This window comes from Tripterygium wilfordii, chromosome 5 (genome assembly GCF_013401445.1).
Source record: "Tripterygium wilfordii isolate XIE 37 chromosome 5, ASM1340144v1, whole genome shotgun sequence".
Lineage (NCBI taxonomy): Eukaryota > Viridiplantae > Streptophyta > Magnoliopsida > Celastrales > Celastraceae > Tripterygium > Tripterygium wilfordii.
Genome location: NC_052236.1, coordinates 10,081,012 through 10,099,943, shown reverse-complemented (window position 1 = coordinate 10,099,943; position 18,932 = coordinate 10,081,012). Strand labels below are relative to the sequence as shown.

The window sequence follows — 18,932 nt, the reverse complement described above, 5'->3', positions numbered from 1 at the left end:
CGCTTTGAAAAGGAAGATGAGGAAGTGAAGTAGACCATATTTGGCTTCTTGATTCATGAGCAAAAAACTACCTAAATAGGACAAACTAGCATAGGCGGACATGAAATGAGACGCTGACCAAAATGTTAGGACGGCCTGTCCAAGCCATTATTGATTATTATATAATTGGTTTTCAATCATTGAGTCTTTAATTTGTCTTTAAGTTGTTTCTTTCATCGACCGATAAATGATGTCAAGACAAATGTCACCGCAAAGTGCTTTCTCTATTAATTATGATTTAGACATGTCCAATATATATAGATACATAAAACAAGACGTGAAAATATACATATAACGGCCTTACTATTTTTAGCCCCCTTTTTTTTTCACCCCCTTATCACATCATGACGTAACAACTATCAGTCGGTCTAAAAAAAGGACTTCACTTAACTGTTTCTCTCTCCATTCCTCTCTCTCACTTTATTTTCTTCTCCTCATTCCATTCTCTACCTCTCCATCTCACTTTCCCAAGATTGCCTTGTGAGATTCTTCCTCTTTTTCACTCTCAAGATCGCACCATTCTCACAAGATTTTCTTCCTAGTTAAACTTTTTTTTAAACAAATTTTCCATTACAGATTAAAGTTACACTTTTCTTTCTCCTAGATCCAACACTCTTGAAGGTATTTTGCTTTGTGGTGGCTAAGGTGTTTGGCGAGGAAAATAACACCACTTTAAAATTTTCATAAGAAATTATAATGAAAAAAAAGTATTCTTTCTCCTCAGTTCCCTTTTCATTCTCAGATCCAAGTATCCAAACACTTCATTTTCTCAAGATCTTCTTCTTGTACAAGGACGGCCAAGGGAGCTCCAGCCACTACATCCTCCTCAGTTCCCTTTTCACACTCAGATCCAACACTTCTTTTTCTCAAAATCTTCTCCTTGTACAAGGATGGCCAGGAGAGCTCCAGCCCCTACATCGTCGCCGACTTTGTGACTCAATTTTGTATATAATGAGACTCTGGAGTTTATTTTGTATAAGGAGCTTGACATCGAGGTTTTTAATGACAGGAAGAGGAAGATTATCTGAGATTATGTGAGGCGAAAATCATGGGATGAAGAGATGATGGAGTGAGATTGCTGGTGTTTGTGGGTGTGAAGAGAGAAGAAGGCGTTGTGAGAGATGGAGAGGAGTAAAGGATGAAAAGAGAAGATGAGGTTTTTTTTACTTTAGGCTGTGCTGAAAAAAAATGGTATTAGACCTAACCATCTGTCTCGGTAGAACCCCTATTGTGTCTTTTCATTAGGGGGTTTAAATAGTAAAAATGGGGGTCTCAATAGCATTACCCTACATATAACCATGTCTAGCAAATAAAATTATGTTAGGATTTTGATAAAGAAAAGTGTTTAAAACTACAAAGAAATCTGGACAGGAGTAATTCGTCGGGACGACAGTCATGGAGCAGCGGTAGAATGCATAGAGAAGGGAATCCATCCGGACGGGCGAGGAAGCCGCCAGGATGATTGACGAGCAGTTGCAATGAGAATTGAACTTTAAGATTTTCTTCTACTATAAATACTAGTTCATGAGTGTTTTTTAGAGAGAGAGAAATGGTTGTGTGCGGTGAGCATTGAGAAGACAAAAGGGGAAAATTTTATGGTGTACCTCTCGGGTTTTGCCCAGATTTCTTGATGATAGATTCTAAAATATAGAGTGTTAAAAGAGTATGAGTTGGAGTGGGGCTTATGATAATTTTTTGAGCTCTTGGGTATTTTTGGGTTTCTTGGTCACTGAGAATATGGTTGTAAATTTTTTTCCTATAGTGAAGTTTATCTGGTTATCTTTTGACAATATCCGTAGTTTTTTTTCTTAGATTTTAGAGTTATCCACGTAAATTGCTTGTGTTGTGATTGTGTTACTATTCTCAATTTCAAATTCTATTTTGTTCTTGATATTGTCAAAGGAGGATCCTGAGATAAATTTCTTAATAACTGGTGTCGGAGCATGATATTCTGAAAGCAAACATATCTGGTGTCGACATTGAAATATTAACAAATGACATAAATAGTAAAAAAAATTAAGGTGCACTGCCCTCAAACCCATGTGGTGTCTCCTCATTCCAAATCCTAACTACATCCCTACGTGTAGAGAATTGTAGAGTCTCCAAATCCAATAGTTGGTGGGTGCGCTTGAGTTTTACATTTTGATCACATAATAAGATTCTAATACATGTCATTGGCTGGCTTTCCATAATCTTTTTTTTTGAAACGAGAGAGGGAGATTCGAACCCTGATCACTAGAGTGATACACACCATATTTGCCACTCCAACTAGTGGATCGGATATTTCATACTCTTTTATTGGTCAATGCCTTCCACCTCAAATTTCCATTCTTGCTATTATTTTATGAAAAAATTACTCCATTAAATTAGTGTACAATTGATAATAATAAAAGCATCATTCACAAAAAGAAAGAAAGAAAATGAATATTAAGATTCACATTCACATTTATGATATACATTCTATCTTTCAACTAGTTGTATTTTATCCCACATTAATTAATAAAAAAGTTTCCACTGATGAAAAAGTAAAAAACTAAAGGAGAATGCTACATTCTATTGGGTACGTGAATCCGTTTTGATAGATAATTTTGACAATTTGTATTTCCACAAAACAAACTTAAATTATTTTCTCAATTTCGAATCATGCTTAACAAATAACAAATAACAAATATTGAGAATCACGAGTAGCTCATATGATACTTATGTGTGTATCTTATGAATGTATCGAGTTCAATCCTTCTCATCTCTATCTTGTATTTAAAATTTAATTAAAAAACAATTAATCCTTTTTCCAAAATTTTAAAAGACAAACTAAAAAAAAATAAAAAAATCAACACAGATACAGACTCACAGACAAATCACGACTCAGATTAAGCTCTCTCTCGATCTACTAACAAACAAAATCCTATTCTCTTCGCCCCGAACACCTCTTTTGGTATTTCCCCTTCATTTTCTGTTTGGCCCGCCACCGTGATATGCTCCTCCACCACCGCCACTACCGCCGAACCTTTTAACAGCTAGTATTTCTATTTTCTACTGCCTTTTCGAACATCACTCATCTCTTAATCTATTCTCCTCCGAGCTGGATTTTCTTTCTTCCTTCTTCTGCGTCTCCATGCCCCGCTGGTTCAGCGGCTTCGTTTATTGTCCTCGTTGGTCCACTTTCTCTCTCTCGTGATCCTAAAACATACTGTTTCGAGACCTAGGTTTTATAGTTCCAGTTTCACGTGCCATGGTTTCTCGATTAGGGCAAGCGGATTGATAGCTCGGCTCTTATTTTGTATTTGGTGAATTTGGAGGGTTCTTGAATTTTAATGGCACTGGGGGATTTAATGGCCTCAAGGTTCCAGCAATCTTCTGTGGTGGCAGGGGTTCCGAACCACCTCTACAACGATTGTAGCGGTCCTACCAATGATGATGACGGTGAATTGCTTTCCTCGCAGCGGAGGGATTCTGAGACCGCAAGTAGTAGCTACGGCGGCAATGCTGCGACTGCAACGAGTTTGGCTTACCTTCCCCAGACTATTGTGCTTTGTGAGCTCAGACATGACGCCTTCGAAGATGGTGTGTCTACGGGCCCTTCTGATAGTGGCCTTGTCTCTAAATGGCGGCCTAAGGACCGAGTAAGATCAAGTTTACGGGCATCATTTGTTAGTATTGTGCTGAATTTTTCTTGATTGTGTGCGCCGGAGGTTATATTGGTTCTACTGTGTTTTGTTTGTTGGTTGCTTTGTGTGCCATATGTTTTTTTTTTCATTGATCATGAAGATAATGATCGTGTTCCTTGTCATGCTTGGTTTAGTAAGCTAATGAAATAATGGAAGAGTTTACTGCCCTGCAAGGTGGAAGGGATTCAATTTTTAAAATATATATTGGGAGTACTTTGGCTTGCTGCTTAGTCTGGCAGAAATTTTCTTCCCTTATTGATTTTTTTTGCCTAATTTTTTTAGCCATAAATATTGCAATATTTATGTTGAACTTCGACAAAGAGAGCATGAATTATATGAACTGACCTGTCAAAGGAAAATATGTAGCAACCCAAAATACGAATATGCAGATGGTGATGTGGTTCGGGCATATTACTGAGACTTCCCAAGTGTTTGTGAAGAACATTGTAAAGTAGATCAACATTCCACTTAGAAAATATGATGGTGATAAAAGATTTGGGTTTGTGGATTGCCCCTCGTAGGCCTTGGTGATGAATATACACACACACATCCGCAAATTCACCAACTCTCATGTGAATTTTTAGTTGTCTCTGTGGTTCTTTTAGAATGGTATACGCTGTATTCATCTTATACTGTGTTAGGGAGGCACATCCTTGGCTTTGTTAGTGTCTACTTGTTTTTTCTTTTCATTTTTACTTACAATTTGCTGCGGAATTACTTTTTGTTCATTTAGTGTAACACTCTAAGGATCTTTGGCATAGAATACTGTAGTTTATCTGATTACGTTATTTTTTATTATATATTTTTCAAAAATGGATATGCACTGCTAAAGTAAAAAAGGAAGGAAAAAAGAGAGAGAAGAAAGATATGTCCTTACGCATTTCACTGGTATGTTTTGGATAGTGGAACATGATAGACCAAAAACTGCTTTAAATTGCTTTTAGAAGAGTTTGATAGGACTTAGCTTCGTAAGTTGTACTTCATTTCTTGTTTTCCTCTGTACCTCTTTTGGGTGGCAATCGCTTGGCGCCTTGTAATGAAATTCTTTTTCATTTGGTAAAAAAGATAAACCAACAACTTGGTTGTATCATATTTTCAGCTTGGACTCGTTGCTTTGAATTGGAATGAAGCTTTATTTATTTGTACTTTTTTAGTCCTATGATGTGCATACTCATATATAGTTCCCTCCTAGATATGTTTATGGTCTGTATGTGTGTCTATGCACATGCATGTTTTGATATCGTATTGTCACTGTTATTGTTAATTTCATTTTTTAAAGAGGTTTTAGATGTTATATGTAAAATTGTTGTGTCCTCCATTCTTGCATCCTCCCCTCCCCTCCAACTCCACCTCTACCAACTTGTCATTCTCTTAATATTATTTTGGATGTCTTTTGTTTCTTTTTTTTGTCTTGACTTCTAAATCTTCTTGCAGATGAAGACAGGGTGTGTAGCTCTAGTATTGTGTTTAAACATTAGTGTCGATCCGCCCGATGTAATAAAGATATCTCCTTGTGCCAGAATGGAGTGCTGGATAGGTGCATTTTGCCACTGATCATTCCTTTTAACGCTGTTTTATGTTCGTTGTATATGTGTTATATCTTTAGTGTGGGAAGTTCTAAGGGCAGTGTTTTGCGATACTTTGCATTAGTGTGTCGATGCTTGTATTGTTAGCATTACATAGTTTACTCGAGTGCATACATACGCGAAGTTGTTCATATAAGTGTCAATGTTCATATTGTGATTTGGCTACAGTTTGATTGGTTGCATCGGCCTGATAGACAAAGTTAGACTTAGCAAACACTCCCCAACTTTTTGCTACATAAAAAGATGCTTTCTAGTAGCTGATAATGGTTTCTTTATTGTTATTTCAAACATTTTGGAAGCTCTCTCTCTCTCAGTCTCCCTCTCTTATATTCACAATCATTTCAGACTTTCGGCCCCTATGATCATTTTGGGCATTTGAATCTACTTTAAAAGGGGAAAGCATGCTTGTAGAAAAATTGTATTTGTTATATTTGGTCTGTCTCCTTTCTTATGTGCTTATGCTTTGTGAGTTTATGCTTTTGTCTTGCATAATTGATCATCTGGTTACTGATAAACAGACAGAAAAAGTGGGATTAGCTTATTAATTTTATTTCTGCAAGATATTTTGCCCGGCATTTTCTTCTCTCTTGGTGACTAATGAGCCTTAAATTTTTTTTTGTCCAGAAGTTTTTATTTATTAGTAGAAGCTAAGCCAATCTTTTTTCTCCTTTATTATGCTTCAATCATTTTATCTTCTTCCTTTTGGCAGATCCATTTTTAATGGCACCTCAGAAGGCACTTGAAACAATTGGAAAAAACTTAACACAACAGTATGAAAGGTGGCAACCCAAGGTGAGATCATTTTTGAAGGGCTTCTGTTTGGCATACAAATACAAAATTTATTTGTGAAGTTGACTTTTTGGTATATTGGCAGGCTCGTTACAAGGTTCAACTTGACCCTACTGTGGATGAAGTGAAGAAACTTTGCAATGCATATCGCAGAAATGCTAAGTCAGAGAGGGTTCTGTTTCATTATAATGGACATGGTGTGCCCAAGCCTACTGCCAACGGTGAAATCTGGCTTTTCAATAAGGTTTTTTTTTCTTTTACTTCTTTGATATGTACTATGGCCGCTCTCGTTCTTAACTAATATAGTCTTTTGCTTCTTGGACTGTTATATTGTTATAGAGCTATACACAGTATATTCCCTTGCCAATCAGCGACCTTGATTCCTGGTTGAAGACACCGTCGATATATGTTTTTGACTGCTCTTCTGCTGGGATGGTCGTCAATGCCTTCCTAGAGGTATCTAATGACAACTCATCATCAGTTCATCCTACATGGAATTTGCTGGTAGAAGTCACCATTTTATTCTCTTTCCGTGAAATTTAGTGTGATTTTTGGGTTTTTAAATAGCTTCATGATTGGGGTGCTTCTAACTCTGCCGGATCAACAAGGGATTGCATTCTGCTTGCAGCCTGTGAAGCGCATGAGACTCTTCCCCAAAGTGTTGAGTTGCCTGCTGATGTGTTTACTTCTTGCCTCACTACACCGATCAAGATGGCATTGAGATGGTGAAACTTTTCTCCTTTTCTATTGTTTTGACATTGCTGTATTAAATTTCCTGATTTCCTTCTCCTATTGCTACTACTGATTCTGAAGATTAATCTCGATTTCATATGGTTAATTTCATTTTCTTTGGAGCATTGACTGCTTTGGCGATGGTTTTGCTTTTTGGACCATTTTATGATTATTTATCAAAAAGAGTTCCCTCTCCTTTAAACATCCAGCAAGTAGAAGAGGTCATGCACTCGTGCTTTTTCCCCCTCCGTGTTACTTTGTCATTCAACCCAATAAGTTAACTTGTTGCGTTGTGGCATTTCACGTCATTTATACAAATTCTAACACCCCATCACATGTGGGTTGGACAATTTGACAGTCCTAGACGTGCACAACAAACGAGGCCCAACACTAGGGCTACTCTCACACAAGTCTCTCCGATGGGGCAACAACAAATGGAGGTTAAATTGCAGAAGCTAAGGTTTGAACCCAAGACGTCCCGCTCCGATACCATGTTGGGTTGGAGCATTTTTTCACATCATTTATACATATTTTAACACTCCCCACTATTGACTCATTTGCTATGGTTCCGAGCTTTCATCTCATTTTCCACTAGCTTGGCAACTGCCCCTTTAATTCCTTTCAGATTGAGAGCAACAAACCAAAGTTTGCCATACTTAAGATCCTCTCCCATAATGTCTCCAACATGGTGATGCCTTCTCTCTCTCCCTCTCAAATGGACCACTCATTGGAGGATCACTATTTGAGAGATTTCAAAAAAGGTTGCTCCTAAGACAACATCAGATCACTGTCCACTCGTTTTGGGAAGGTTTGAATTTCGAATGTGCGCCCTACCACATTTGTTTTGATACAGTTTAATATACAATTCATGCTTAAGCGTGGTTGTTTTTTGGTCAAACTCTTGAAGAAATGACATGCTTGCTTTGTTCCAACTCCCAATGTTAAAGGTGAAATGACATGCGTGCTTTGTATCCAGATTGCTGAGGAAATGATGGGAAAGAGTGGACCCAATACTAAATAAAAGGATTTGATCCTAGAATCAACATATTTAATTCAGGAAGGCATTGAACAAGAGTTTTCTATTTCAAAGTCTAACATGACATAATCCATTCAAGATAGAACTGTGTATTTGAATCGCTCTGAAGTTGGTTTTATATGGCAAAAAACAAGGATAAGTATGTTCTCTGATTTGATTCTGTTTTATTGTTTGTTGCAAGTTCCTTTCTTTGTACTCATTGTCTGTTTTTCTTTTTTTGTTTCGTTGGCAATACCTTGAAGTAAAAGATGGACTGGTTCTGATAAATTTGGCTTTGTCTATGACTTTTAAAAAATTATTTATACTATATACGTTTTTATTATAGTATCACTGAAGATAGCTAACATCTGGATATTTTTATTAATTCTTCCCAGGTTCTGCACACGGTCATTACTGAACGAGACCCTTGACCATTCGCTAATAGATAAAATTCCGGGTCGGCAAACTGATCGTAAAACGCTTTTGGGGGAGTTGAATTGGATCTTTACAGCAGTGACAGACACAATTGCATGGAATGTCCTTCCGCATGGTAATGAACCCGTTTTCTTCAAATGCAGATCGAATATGTTACATTGCCGTGTCTCTCACTTTGTTGTTCATGTAGGTCTTTTTGGTGTACATGTAGCCAACCATTAGTTTCATTCTGCAGATCTTTTTCAGCGACTGTTCAGACAAGATCTATTAGTTGCCAGTCTCTTCAGAAATTTCTTACTTGCTGAGAGGATTATGCGGTCTGCAAACTGTTCTCCAATTTCTCATCCAATGTTGCCACCAACGCATCAACATCATATGTGGTATGACCGTTTTATTACTTAATTGTTATTTGGTTTTAAATAATTCAGCCGTGCGACACTAATGTACATGTAGGGATGCCTGGGACATGGCTGCTGAAATTTGCCTCTCTCAGTTGCCGGCATTGGTTGAAGACCCTAATGCAGAGTTCCAGGTTCTTATTTTCTCAAGCTTGTTTGTCAGGATTATTTTACTCAGATTTGTTCTGAAGAATGGATCTTCATGCAAGTATCAAGTTTGTGAGGAATATTGCTTGATTTCTTATTACTTTTTTCATTTCTTCATGACTAAGTGAGTTCTTGTTGGTGTTTCAGCCAAGTCCCTTTTTCACGGAACAGCTGACAGCTTTTGAGGTATGGCTGGACCACGGGTCTGAGCTTAAGAAGCCACCAGAGCAATTGCCAATTGTTCTTCAGGTGTAGCACTTCTCTTGGTCCATGTTGTTATTTTTGGGCGTATCAACTGTTAATTGTCGGTTTTGGCGATTCTTAGCTTTCTGGAATCTAGGTTGCATGACTTTTGGATTTGCGATGTCTAGTATTCTAGTAATTGGTTTTTGCATGATAAGGTGGAGATACAGCTTTTTTCTTTGATATGTCATTTGCCAAGTTGACTTGTTTTTGTTTGTATTGAGGCTAATACAATATGGAGTTATCAAGGGGTGCTTTTGGGATTATTTTTTTACAATGACATCATAGGCATTGGTAATGTTGGTCAAACTCTCTAACTAGATGTGATAATAGTGGCACTTTCTGGGATAAAATTGTACTGCATCAAATAGGTGATGATGTTGATTTCCAACTTCTATTATATTTCAGTGGTGATATCTTGGTATCACTCTTTATTTTTTATTTTCTTTTATATTTTTTGAGAAGAAAATGTGATGCATAGAAAAGTACCAGGGGGTTGGGATTGCATGCTGTATGTGGGCCATTTACAAGAGATGAGATATATTATATGGAGAATAATCTTTTCATCTATATTGCACTAACCACATGACCAGGAAAAAAGTTGAAACCATCTATCGTTTAAGATATCAAGAAGAGTCTCTATTCCTTTGAAAGCCCTCTTGTTCATCTCTTTCCAAATGAAACTAAAATAATGAGTAAAACCTATGGTTTGTGCATGCCTTTTCCCACACGTTGCTCTTTGCAAACTTTGTAGTACTAAATTTGTGGAGGGTGTTAGATTACTCATTTATTTGCTTTGCATCGGTATTTATTTGTATCATTGAAGTTGTACCAGTGAGATTTTTCCTCTCTCTATATCGGAATAAGCAAGTTGGTTTAAGTTTTCTTATATTTCTTTTCTCATCAGAAAATCTGTATATGCCTTAAGGGCCCTTTTGGAGTTAGATAAGGGACTGGATAGCAAAAAATATGTGCTATCAAGCTTTTGTAATGCGTTCGGAGGTACACACGGATAGTTTAAGGCTATCTGTTGATCTTGTAAATCTGGCTATAACTAGATTCCAAAATCTGTGGAAGGGGGTGTTACTTACAGGTGTAGCATTGTTCTCACTTGAAAAAGATATGCCTGTTGTACCTCTCTCATTCTGGCTTGGTTTATGTGTGTGCATTGTGAATTGTGACCTTGTTTCACAAATCTCTTGAGTTCTTTATTTTTTATTCCAGTCTTCTTTCTTAATTTATTTTTTCTGCATTAATGCTATCCTATCATTTTAGCATATTTAAATGGTTGCATCGTTTTTTTTGTGTGAACTTTGAGAGCAGGGGTTATTGTTTTGGGAAATATTGACAATTGGACTGCTCCACACATAATTTTTAATGCTCGTGTGTGTTTATATATATGTGTTGTTGTGTAAACATGTTTAGACATGCAGGTTCTATACATTTACATGGTTACTAAGCCGTGAAAAAGGCGAACAATCAAATATGAATTTGTGTTCTTACATATATATTGTGAATAGCAGCACTAAGGTTACTTTTTCTAGGCCTAAATTAGGTTTTCTGATCTAACATTATTCCATCATGCATCATACCATGGACAGCATGACATACATCCATACCCATTATTTATGCAGTCTACATCCATATCCATAAGCTATCTATCCTTGTGCAATCCATCGCACCAAACAGGGACCTTTTCTTAAAAAAAGAATTTCCTGTCCTTGTTAGATAGATATTTTTTTTCCTCCATTGCTCCATTATCATTGCTTTTTACATTTTTTTCCAGTTTGTTTTAGATTTTCTACTTGTATTTTTCTTAATGATGATTAATGAGTTCTCCATGTATCAGGTTTTGCTAAGCCAAAGCCATCGATTCCGGGCACTTGTTCTTCTTGGGAGATTTCTTGATATGGGACCCTGGGCTGTCGATCTGGTAGTTATTGATACTCTTGTTATTGTGCTTTTTTTCTCTTGCTAAGAAATATGTACCTTGTGATCATGGTGCCAATGTGCTTAAGAGCTATGGTTCTTTTTAGGCCTTGTCCGTTGGAATATTTCCATATGTTCTTAAGCTTTTGCCAACAACAACACCGGAACTTCGGCAAATTCTGGTATTTATTTGGATGAAGATTCTGGCACTTGATAAGGTAAATTTGACATTGCTTCATAATTGATTACGGATATTGCTGATCCTTGGAAATTGTTAGAATATATAATATAAATAAATGATGTGAAAAACCCCAACCCAATAAGTTAACTTATTGGATTGAATGGCAAAGTAACTAATTTTAACATGGTATCGAAGTGAGAGGTCTTGGGTTCAAACCTTAGCCTTTTAAACCCCCATTTGTTGTTTCCCCAAGTGTGAGGCCTTTGTGTGTGAGTAGCCCAGTGTTGGGCCTCGTTTGTTGTGCACGTGTTGGGCGGTCAAAGTTGTCCAGCCCACATGTGAGGGGGAGTGTTAGAATATATAATATAACTATATAAGTGATGTGAAAGCCCCAACCCAACAAATTAACTAATTAGGTTGAATAGCAAAGTACTAATCTTAATACAAATGTTTGTTTGGATGGTAAGTGAGCTGGTTATCCTGCGTGCTAGGTTGTCCATGGTTACATCAGTTTTGCACTTTTGGGAGACCATTTGAACAAATACTGTACCCATCCCATTCATGTCATCCATATATTTTTTTCTGTCAATGTTTTGTTTTGTTTTGCTTGTCCAATATGTACAATCAACTTTAAAAATTCAATGATACTTGAAAATGTCCTTTTGAAAGCCAACGTCTTTATCAACGAGGTAATTGACTTACATTTTTCCACAGCCAGTATGAAGTCATAAATGAGTTCTCCTTAAGAGTTAAGTCTCTATTGAGCGGTCGATTCAATTTGGATGGTTGGTGGATGTCTTGAGGGAGCATGTTCTAATAATTCTTTTCTCGTTGCATGATTGTTTAGTACAGAGCTTTTGGAACTTAATAATGTAAATTTGCCAGTGGTCATATCATAGTCTATATGTGGAAATGTAAATGTTTAAACTAGTGATCGGATTATTGTGTGCGCTAGGGTGTCCATGGTTACATCATTTTTTTTCTCTTTAGTCAAAATTTTCCTCAAGTAGGGCACCCATCCAATTGATGTCGTCCAAATGTGTTTCTTGAATGTCCCTTAATGCTTATCCAATCAGAAAGATCAACTTTGAATTTGATGATCATCTTAGATTCTGTCAAGAATTGAATTTTTAATACTAATAGAGTAATAGTAATATCCGATATTTGGATAACCTGCAATTCTATTTATTGAAAAAAATGCTTATAGTGCACTATTCTAATTTCTACAGCTCTATGAACTTAAAAAATAACTTATCCTTAAATGTTAAATGTTAAATTTTTATTTTTTTCTTTGGTCAAGCAAACTGTTAGAGATATTATATTGTGTTATATTAGTCTTGAGGGTAGCTTAGTCTTTGTCTTACTCTCCTCTCTCTATATATGCTTGTAACCCTACCTCTTGTGCAGTACAATTATCTCTCTTCATATTAACACAGACAATGTAGTTGGGAAGGAGGGAGGATTTGCGAATAAATTCTTTTCGGTTATATGATAGTTTTCCACAACCCTCTTTGTGATTTCTCACTTATGTCGTCCATCTTCCCTGAACTCTTTATACATGTTTTATCCGGTTCAAGCATATAAGATTTTTAAATTTCTTTTAACTTATATGTAGACTGTTGTTACCAGATATCCTTAGCATTCTCTATTTCTTTGTATATGAAGTTCTGTCTTGTTGTCCTACAGTCATGCCAGGTTGATCTTGTAAGGGATGGGGGGCATACATATTTTGTAAGGTTTCTTGATAGCACTGAAGCATATCCAGAACAGCGTGCAATGGCTGCATTTGTTTTGGCTGTCATTGTTGATGGGCACAAACGGGGTCAGGAAGCCTGTATTGAAGCTGGTCTAATTCATGTTTGCTTGAAGCACCTCCAGAGTTTAATTCCTAATGATGGACAGACTGAGCCCCTTTTCCTTCAGTGGCTTTGCCTCTGTTTGGGCAAGCTGTGGGAGGATTTCTTTGAGGCACAAATAATAGGTTTGCAGGCAGATGCTCCAGCTATTTATGCCGCTCTGCTGTCTGAGCCCCAACCAGAGGTTCTCTCTCTTGCATTGCACGATGCTGTTTTTTATTATCTGGGTTTTTTATGCTGATTTCAATTTAATTATGAAATTCTATTTCAGGTTAGGGCTTCTGCAATTTTTGCTTTAGGTACATTACTTGACGTCGGGGATGATACATGCAGAGATGGTGTTGGAGGCGATGAAGAATGTGATGATGATGATGAAAAAATTAGAACTGAAGCTAGTATTATTAGAAACCTTTTAAATGTTGTTTCTGATGGCAGTCCTCTGGTCAGAGCCGAAGTTGCTGTAGGTATGCTATAATTGGGCACCTTGTTAACAGGATTACCATAAATTTGATTTCGCTTGTTCCCAATGTCTGCTTATCACAATTCCTGAATGCTTGTTTATGGAAATTTAATATCAGTTCTTACTTAAATTATAAGAAAAATGAATTTGAGGCTCATTTCATGTTTTGTTGCAGTGGTTAGCTTGTATTGGTTGTCTACTTGTCTTCATTTTTAGATTTAGCCTGAAAGCTTTTTGATTGCGAATACATCACTAATAAGTGTAATGTTCACATGACAGCACTTGCACGCTTTGCATTTGGCCACAAGCAGCATCTCAAGTCAGCTGCTGCAACATATTGCAAACCACAACCCAACTCTCTACTGAATTCATTACCTTCCTTCGCTCATATAAAAGGCACAGGTAACGGCTGTGCTCTGCCCCACATGAGTATTGTTACATCTCAGATTGGTCCTTTGATTCGAGTTGGCAACGACAATCCGTCAGTGGTTCGAGATGGAAGGGTCTCCACCAGCAGCCCTTTAGCTGCGCCTGCAGCTATGCATGGATCACCTTTATCTGATGATTCATCTCAACATTCTGATTCTGGAATTCTTACTGATGCCATTAGCAATGGTGTTGTCAACCATTCAAGGCCGAAACCCCTATATAATGCAGTGTATTCGCAGTGTGTACTTGCGATATGTACATTGGCCAAGGATCCATCTCCGAGGATAGCAAGCCTTGGCCAGAGAATGCTGTCAATTATTGGGATTGAGCAAGTGGTGACAAGACCTTCAAATTCTACTACTAATAGTTTTCGCCCTGGTGAAACTACAACAACTCCAACAACCACCAGTCTTGCTGGCCTTGCCCGCTCATCTTCATGGTTTGACATGAATGCAGGTATTGCCATTAGTTAAGATTTTGTTCATCGTGGTGCAGCACTATGCTTGATTTCAGTAAGGTTTTTCTGTTCACTCACTAAATGTTCATGCACTTAATTTCCTAAATTCTAATTTTTTTTCCTTTACACCGTGTTTGAGAATTTCAACTAATGTTGTGTGTCTGATATTGTTGTATTCTATCTGCCAACTTTTCATCTCTCCTGTCGTCATCAGGTCATCTGCCTTTAACATTTAGAACCCCTCCTGTCAGTCCTCCACGGCCAAGTCACTTAACACGAATACGTAGAGTATGCTCCTTAGAATTCAGGCCACATTTGATGAATTTTCCAGACTCAGGCTTGGCTGATCCACTCTTGGGTTCTGGGAGATCTTCTGGGATTTCTGGACGGAGTTTGCTGCCACAGTCGACTATTTACAATTGGAGTTGTGCGCACTTCTCAAAGCCACTTCTTACTGCAGCAGATGATAGTGAAGAGATACTAGCAAGAAGAGAAGAGATGGAAAAATTATCATTGGAGCACATTTCGAAATGCCAACACGCTTGTGGGTGTCTTCTCAACTTATTGGTGTTCTTCTTCTTCTTCTCTCTCCTCCCCTCTCCCTGTTTCTGTCCCATGTGCATGCACAGTCACACACACGAACATATATGTGTGTGTGTGTATCCTACACCTATATATATGTGTTTGTACCTTATTTATGCAACCTCTTTTTTTGATTGATTTTTCCTGTCAATTCATGCTTGTGGTAGCTTTTGCTGTAATGTGCTTTTCATTTTCTTTGCCAGCCATTAACAAGCTGAATAATCAAATTGCAAGCTGGGATACAAAGTTTGAAATGGGTACTAAAGCGGCCGTGATGCAACCTTTCTCTCCTATTGTGATTGCTGCAGATGAGAATGAACGTATCAGGTAAGCAAAGCTTTTGAAATAAAGATTACTTTATGTTCCTTTGTTTTTATTGATGTTTGTAATGATGGAAATTTTGAGTATAGAGTTGTTGAAACTCGATTTATTGCCTCCGAAGTGTAGGTTGTGTGAAACAAAGCGTCTTCAAGATGAACATAATAATGTAAAACTTTTTCATAACTTGGATTTCGACACTTCAGAAAACGTGTGACAGTGACGCGGAAGGGGGAAAACAATCTTAGATTGATAAAAAGCACAGAAAATTTTCTTGTTTATGTGCTTTTTTGTGCCTTCTTTTTTCTTTTGGCTAAGGTTGCCAAGTACTATTAACCTGAAGTTTTTTTTTGTATGATTATTTTTTGGTACTGTTCTTTCTCAGGGTATGGAATTACGATGAAGCTGCCTCTCTCAACAGTTTTGACAATCATGATTATCCTGAGAAAGGAATTTCTAAGCTCTGCCTTTTGAATGAGCTTGATGAAAGCTTGCTTTTGGCTGCTTCATGTAATATTTATGGCTATGTTTTTTGTGTTAAATGGTGTCATTTGTGTGGACTTCGCTCTCTCTGGAGTTTCATATTTTAGGACAATCTGACATTTGTTGTGCTTGTCTATTTTAAGGTGATGGAAGTATTAGGATTTGGAAAGACTATACTCAGAAGGGTAGACAAAAGCTTGTTACTGCATTTTCTTCAATTCAAGGTCATAAACCTGGCATGGGAAGTGTGAATGCAGTTGTGGACTGGCAACAACAGTCTGGATATCTGGTAAATTTTGTCTTTAAGATTTGATATCTTCTTAAATTAAGTAGGACTAAAACATAAAATATGAAAAATAAGTTTACTAAGTGTAGACAAGTGAACAAACAAACGATTGAATTAAATGAGAGAGTAGTAACAAAAAGTAAGGTTTTCAAATATCTTGGCACGATTTCCAAGATGACAGAGAACTTTAGTGAAGATGTAGCTTATAGGATTAAAAACGGGTGAATGAAATGGAGGAGTACATCCAGGGTTTTATGATCAAAAGATGCCTTTAAGGTTGAACGAAAAATTATATTGGTCAGTTTTACGATCCGCGATGATGTATGGTTCTGCGTAATGAGCTATTAATAAGCAAGTTTTACAAAAATGCATGTGAAAGAAATGTGAATGTTTCGTGTTTCGTAGGATATGTGACCACACAAGGGAAGATTGGATAAGAAATGAGAGTATTAGATTTAGGGTAGGAGTAACACTAATTGAAGATAAGTTGCGAGAGAACGTTTAAGATGGTATGAGCATGTACAATGTAGAGATAACATTTTGGTGATGAGGAGAATCTAGAGACTTTGTATAGGATCAAGTATGAAGCGGAGAGGAAGACCTAAAAAGTTGGAGTAGTAAGAAAAAAATGGATTCAACAGAAGAAGATTAGAGTATGATCCTTGATAGAAATGAATGGCTGAAACGAATACAAGCGTTGATTTTCTCATAGCCTCATGTAACTGACCACAAAATTTATGGATAAAGCCTCATATGATGATGATGATGAATATTTGATATTATCTTAATCCGGTGCTCTGGGTTTTATGTGGACAATTCTTTGATGCATCTTTTTCCAATTTTCCACTTAACAGTATGCTTCTGGTGAGGTATCATCCATCATGGTTTGGGACATGGACAAAGAGCAGATTGCTCGTTCAATTCCTTCATCTTCAGAATGCAGCTTGTCTGCATTGGTGAGTTTAGAGTTTTCCAAATTCTTTTCATCTCGTAGATGAAGAGCGTGACTTATCTTTGGTTGCTTAATGCCTATCCAATCAACTTAGCTCTAGCATCATGTGCTTATATGCAAGTACAGAAAATATTGAACATAATTTGTTTAATGGTGCATTTTTGTACTGTTGCTTGTCTAATGAGATATCAAAAGTAGGTGGTGTTTAGTAGTAGTTTTGCTGTTAAACTGTTTTATGCTGCCAAGACATTGAGTCTTACTTTTTGCTGTTTTAAAGATTTTTGCTTTGTTTTGCGATCCATTTGTTATCACAATTTAAGTTTCAAAGGGCCCTTTCTATTGATAAATTGTGTTTTAAACATCAACATGTTAGCTTTTTTTTATTGTTGTTTAAAAAAAAGCAAAAATTACGGGCACTCTTGTGTCCTTTATAATTAGTCGTCTTGTTTTCTGTCTCTCTTTTTGGTTATACTGATGACCACTGATCAGCTTTCTTACTTTGATCAATTTGTAGTCTGCTTCTCAAGTTCATGGGGGTCAGTTTGCTGCTGGTTTCATGGATGGTTCTGTCAGACTTTATGATGTCCGGACACCCGAAATGTACCTATCTTAACCTAATGCAATGTGATTATTTACTTGTCTTCATACAAGAAGATTATTCAAATGGTAGCATCCTATAGCCTCCAATAGTTTAAAAAAAAGGTTTAAATCTAACAGACAAATATATCTTAGGTTTACAATGTATAAACTCTTTGACCTCTCAATGATGACTTTATCTTTTCCCACAATTTATGGCCTTGAATTTATTATAACCTTTGTTATTCTTAGGCTTGTTTGCACAACTCGACCGCACACTCAGAAGGTAGAAAGAGTTGTGGGGATTGGCTTTCAACCTGGACTTGATCCTGCCAAGGTAAGCATGATTTTGCAGTGATATTTGTCTGCTCAGAAATTTTTGACATCTTGCTGATCTTAGCACTTAGAGATGCTTATACACAATATATGGATGTTAAAAAAGTGGAAGACGAGACTTGCCTTAATCAACTTGTCTTCTTTTCAGATTGTCAGTGCATCTCAGGCTGGTGATATTCAGTTCCTTGATCTCAGAAATAAGAGGGATGCCTACCTCACATTCACAAAAGACGCTCACAAGGGTTCACTCACAGCTTTAGCTGTCCACAGACATGCTCCCATCATTGCCAGTGGCTCAGCAAAACAACTAATCAAAGTTTTCAGTCTAGAGGGTGAACAACTAGGCACCATTAGGTACTTATCAACTTTCATGGCACAAAAAATTGGTTCCGTTAGCTGCCTGGCCTTCCATCCCTACCAAATACGACTGGCTGCTGGTGCTGCTGATTCGTGTCTATCAATCTATGCTGACGACAACCCTCAAGCGAGATGAATTAATATTTGCTCCTCCTTTATTTGATGGAAGTCTTCTCGCTGGAAGAAACAGAAGCGCGTCGACGTTCCAGTATTGGTGCAGATCCATGGGTGCATTTCGATCCAGTGCGATTGATTCTGCTGCGGCCTGATTCATCTTCGCTGTGAATATTTGTGGGAAAAAAAAAATGGTCGGGCCGTTTGCTGAAATTGTAAGGTACATATTCGTTAGCTTCCACAGGTGAACAGGTGACAATTCGGTAGAGTTGCAAGGGTGCAACCTAGAGTATCCACATAGTATGTGGGATAAAGTCTGTATTCATCTTGCTTGTCTCCGACTCATCCACTGTGGAAACTTTGTGCACATTGGCCTCCATTATAAAGGGCAATACATCAGTGGGAAGAATTCCTGCATATTTGTTGGTGGAGGCTTAGGCAAATGGTTTGTTATGCATGTAAATGTGTAAATATCTCACCTTTTTTTTAAAAAAAAAGGTAACTTCATCTTTTTCTTTTCTATCCTTTTTCTTTTCGGGCGTGTACTCTATTCCTTTCTTCCCT

The 18,932-nt window shown here is 37.3% G+C and overlaps 1 protein-coding gene across 3 annotated transcripts; it reads left to right on the top strand.

The window, feature by feature from the left end:
- Nucleotides 1–3,353: 3,353 nt before the first annotated feature.
- LOC119998099 (regulatory-associated protein of TOR 1-like) lies at nucleotides 3,354–18,744 on the top strand. 3 transcript variants are annotated; one of them, XM_038845321.1, is made up of 23 exons: nucleotides 3,354–3,662; nucleotides 5,142–5,244; nucleotides 6,003–6,085; nucleotides 6,168–6,326; nucleotides 6,422–6,538; nucleotides 6,650–6,807; nucleotides 8,225–8,379; nucleotides 8,500–8,644; nucleotides 8,718–8,796; nucleotides 8,957–9,058; nucleotides 10,902–10,985; nucleotides 11,089–11,199; nucleotides 12,849–13,202; nucleotides 13,290–13,482; nucleotides 13,758–14,363; nucleotides 14,579–14,908; nucleotides 15,150–15,273; nucleotides 15,650–15,774; nucleotides 15,891–16,036; nucleotides 16,888–16,989; nucleotides 17,500–17,585; nucleotides 17,814–17,898; nucleotides 18,046–18,744. In XM_038845321.1, exons 1-23 carry the CDS (start codon nucleotides 3,354–3,356, stop codon nucleotides 18,388–18,390), a joined length of 4,101 nt encoding a protein of 1,366 aa, XP_038701249.1. In that variant the 3' UTR covers nucleotides 18,391–18,744. The 3 variants fall into 3 exon arrangements, with proteins under 3 accessions (XP_038701249.1, XP_038701250.1, XP_038701251.1); XM_038845322.1 differs by lacking the exon at nucleotides 17,500–17,585 and having other exon boundaries at nucleotides 18,046–18,312; XM_038845323.1 differs by lacking the exons at nucleotides 3,354–3,662; nucleotides 5,142–5,244 and having other exon boundaries at nucleotides 6,168–6,303.
- The last annotated feature ends 188 nt before the right edge of the window (nucleotides 18,745–18,932 follow it).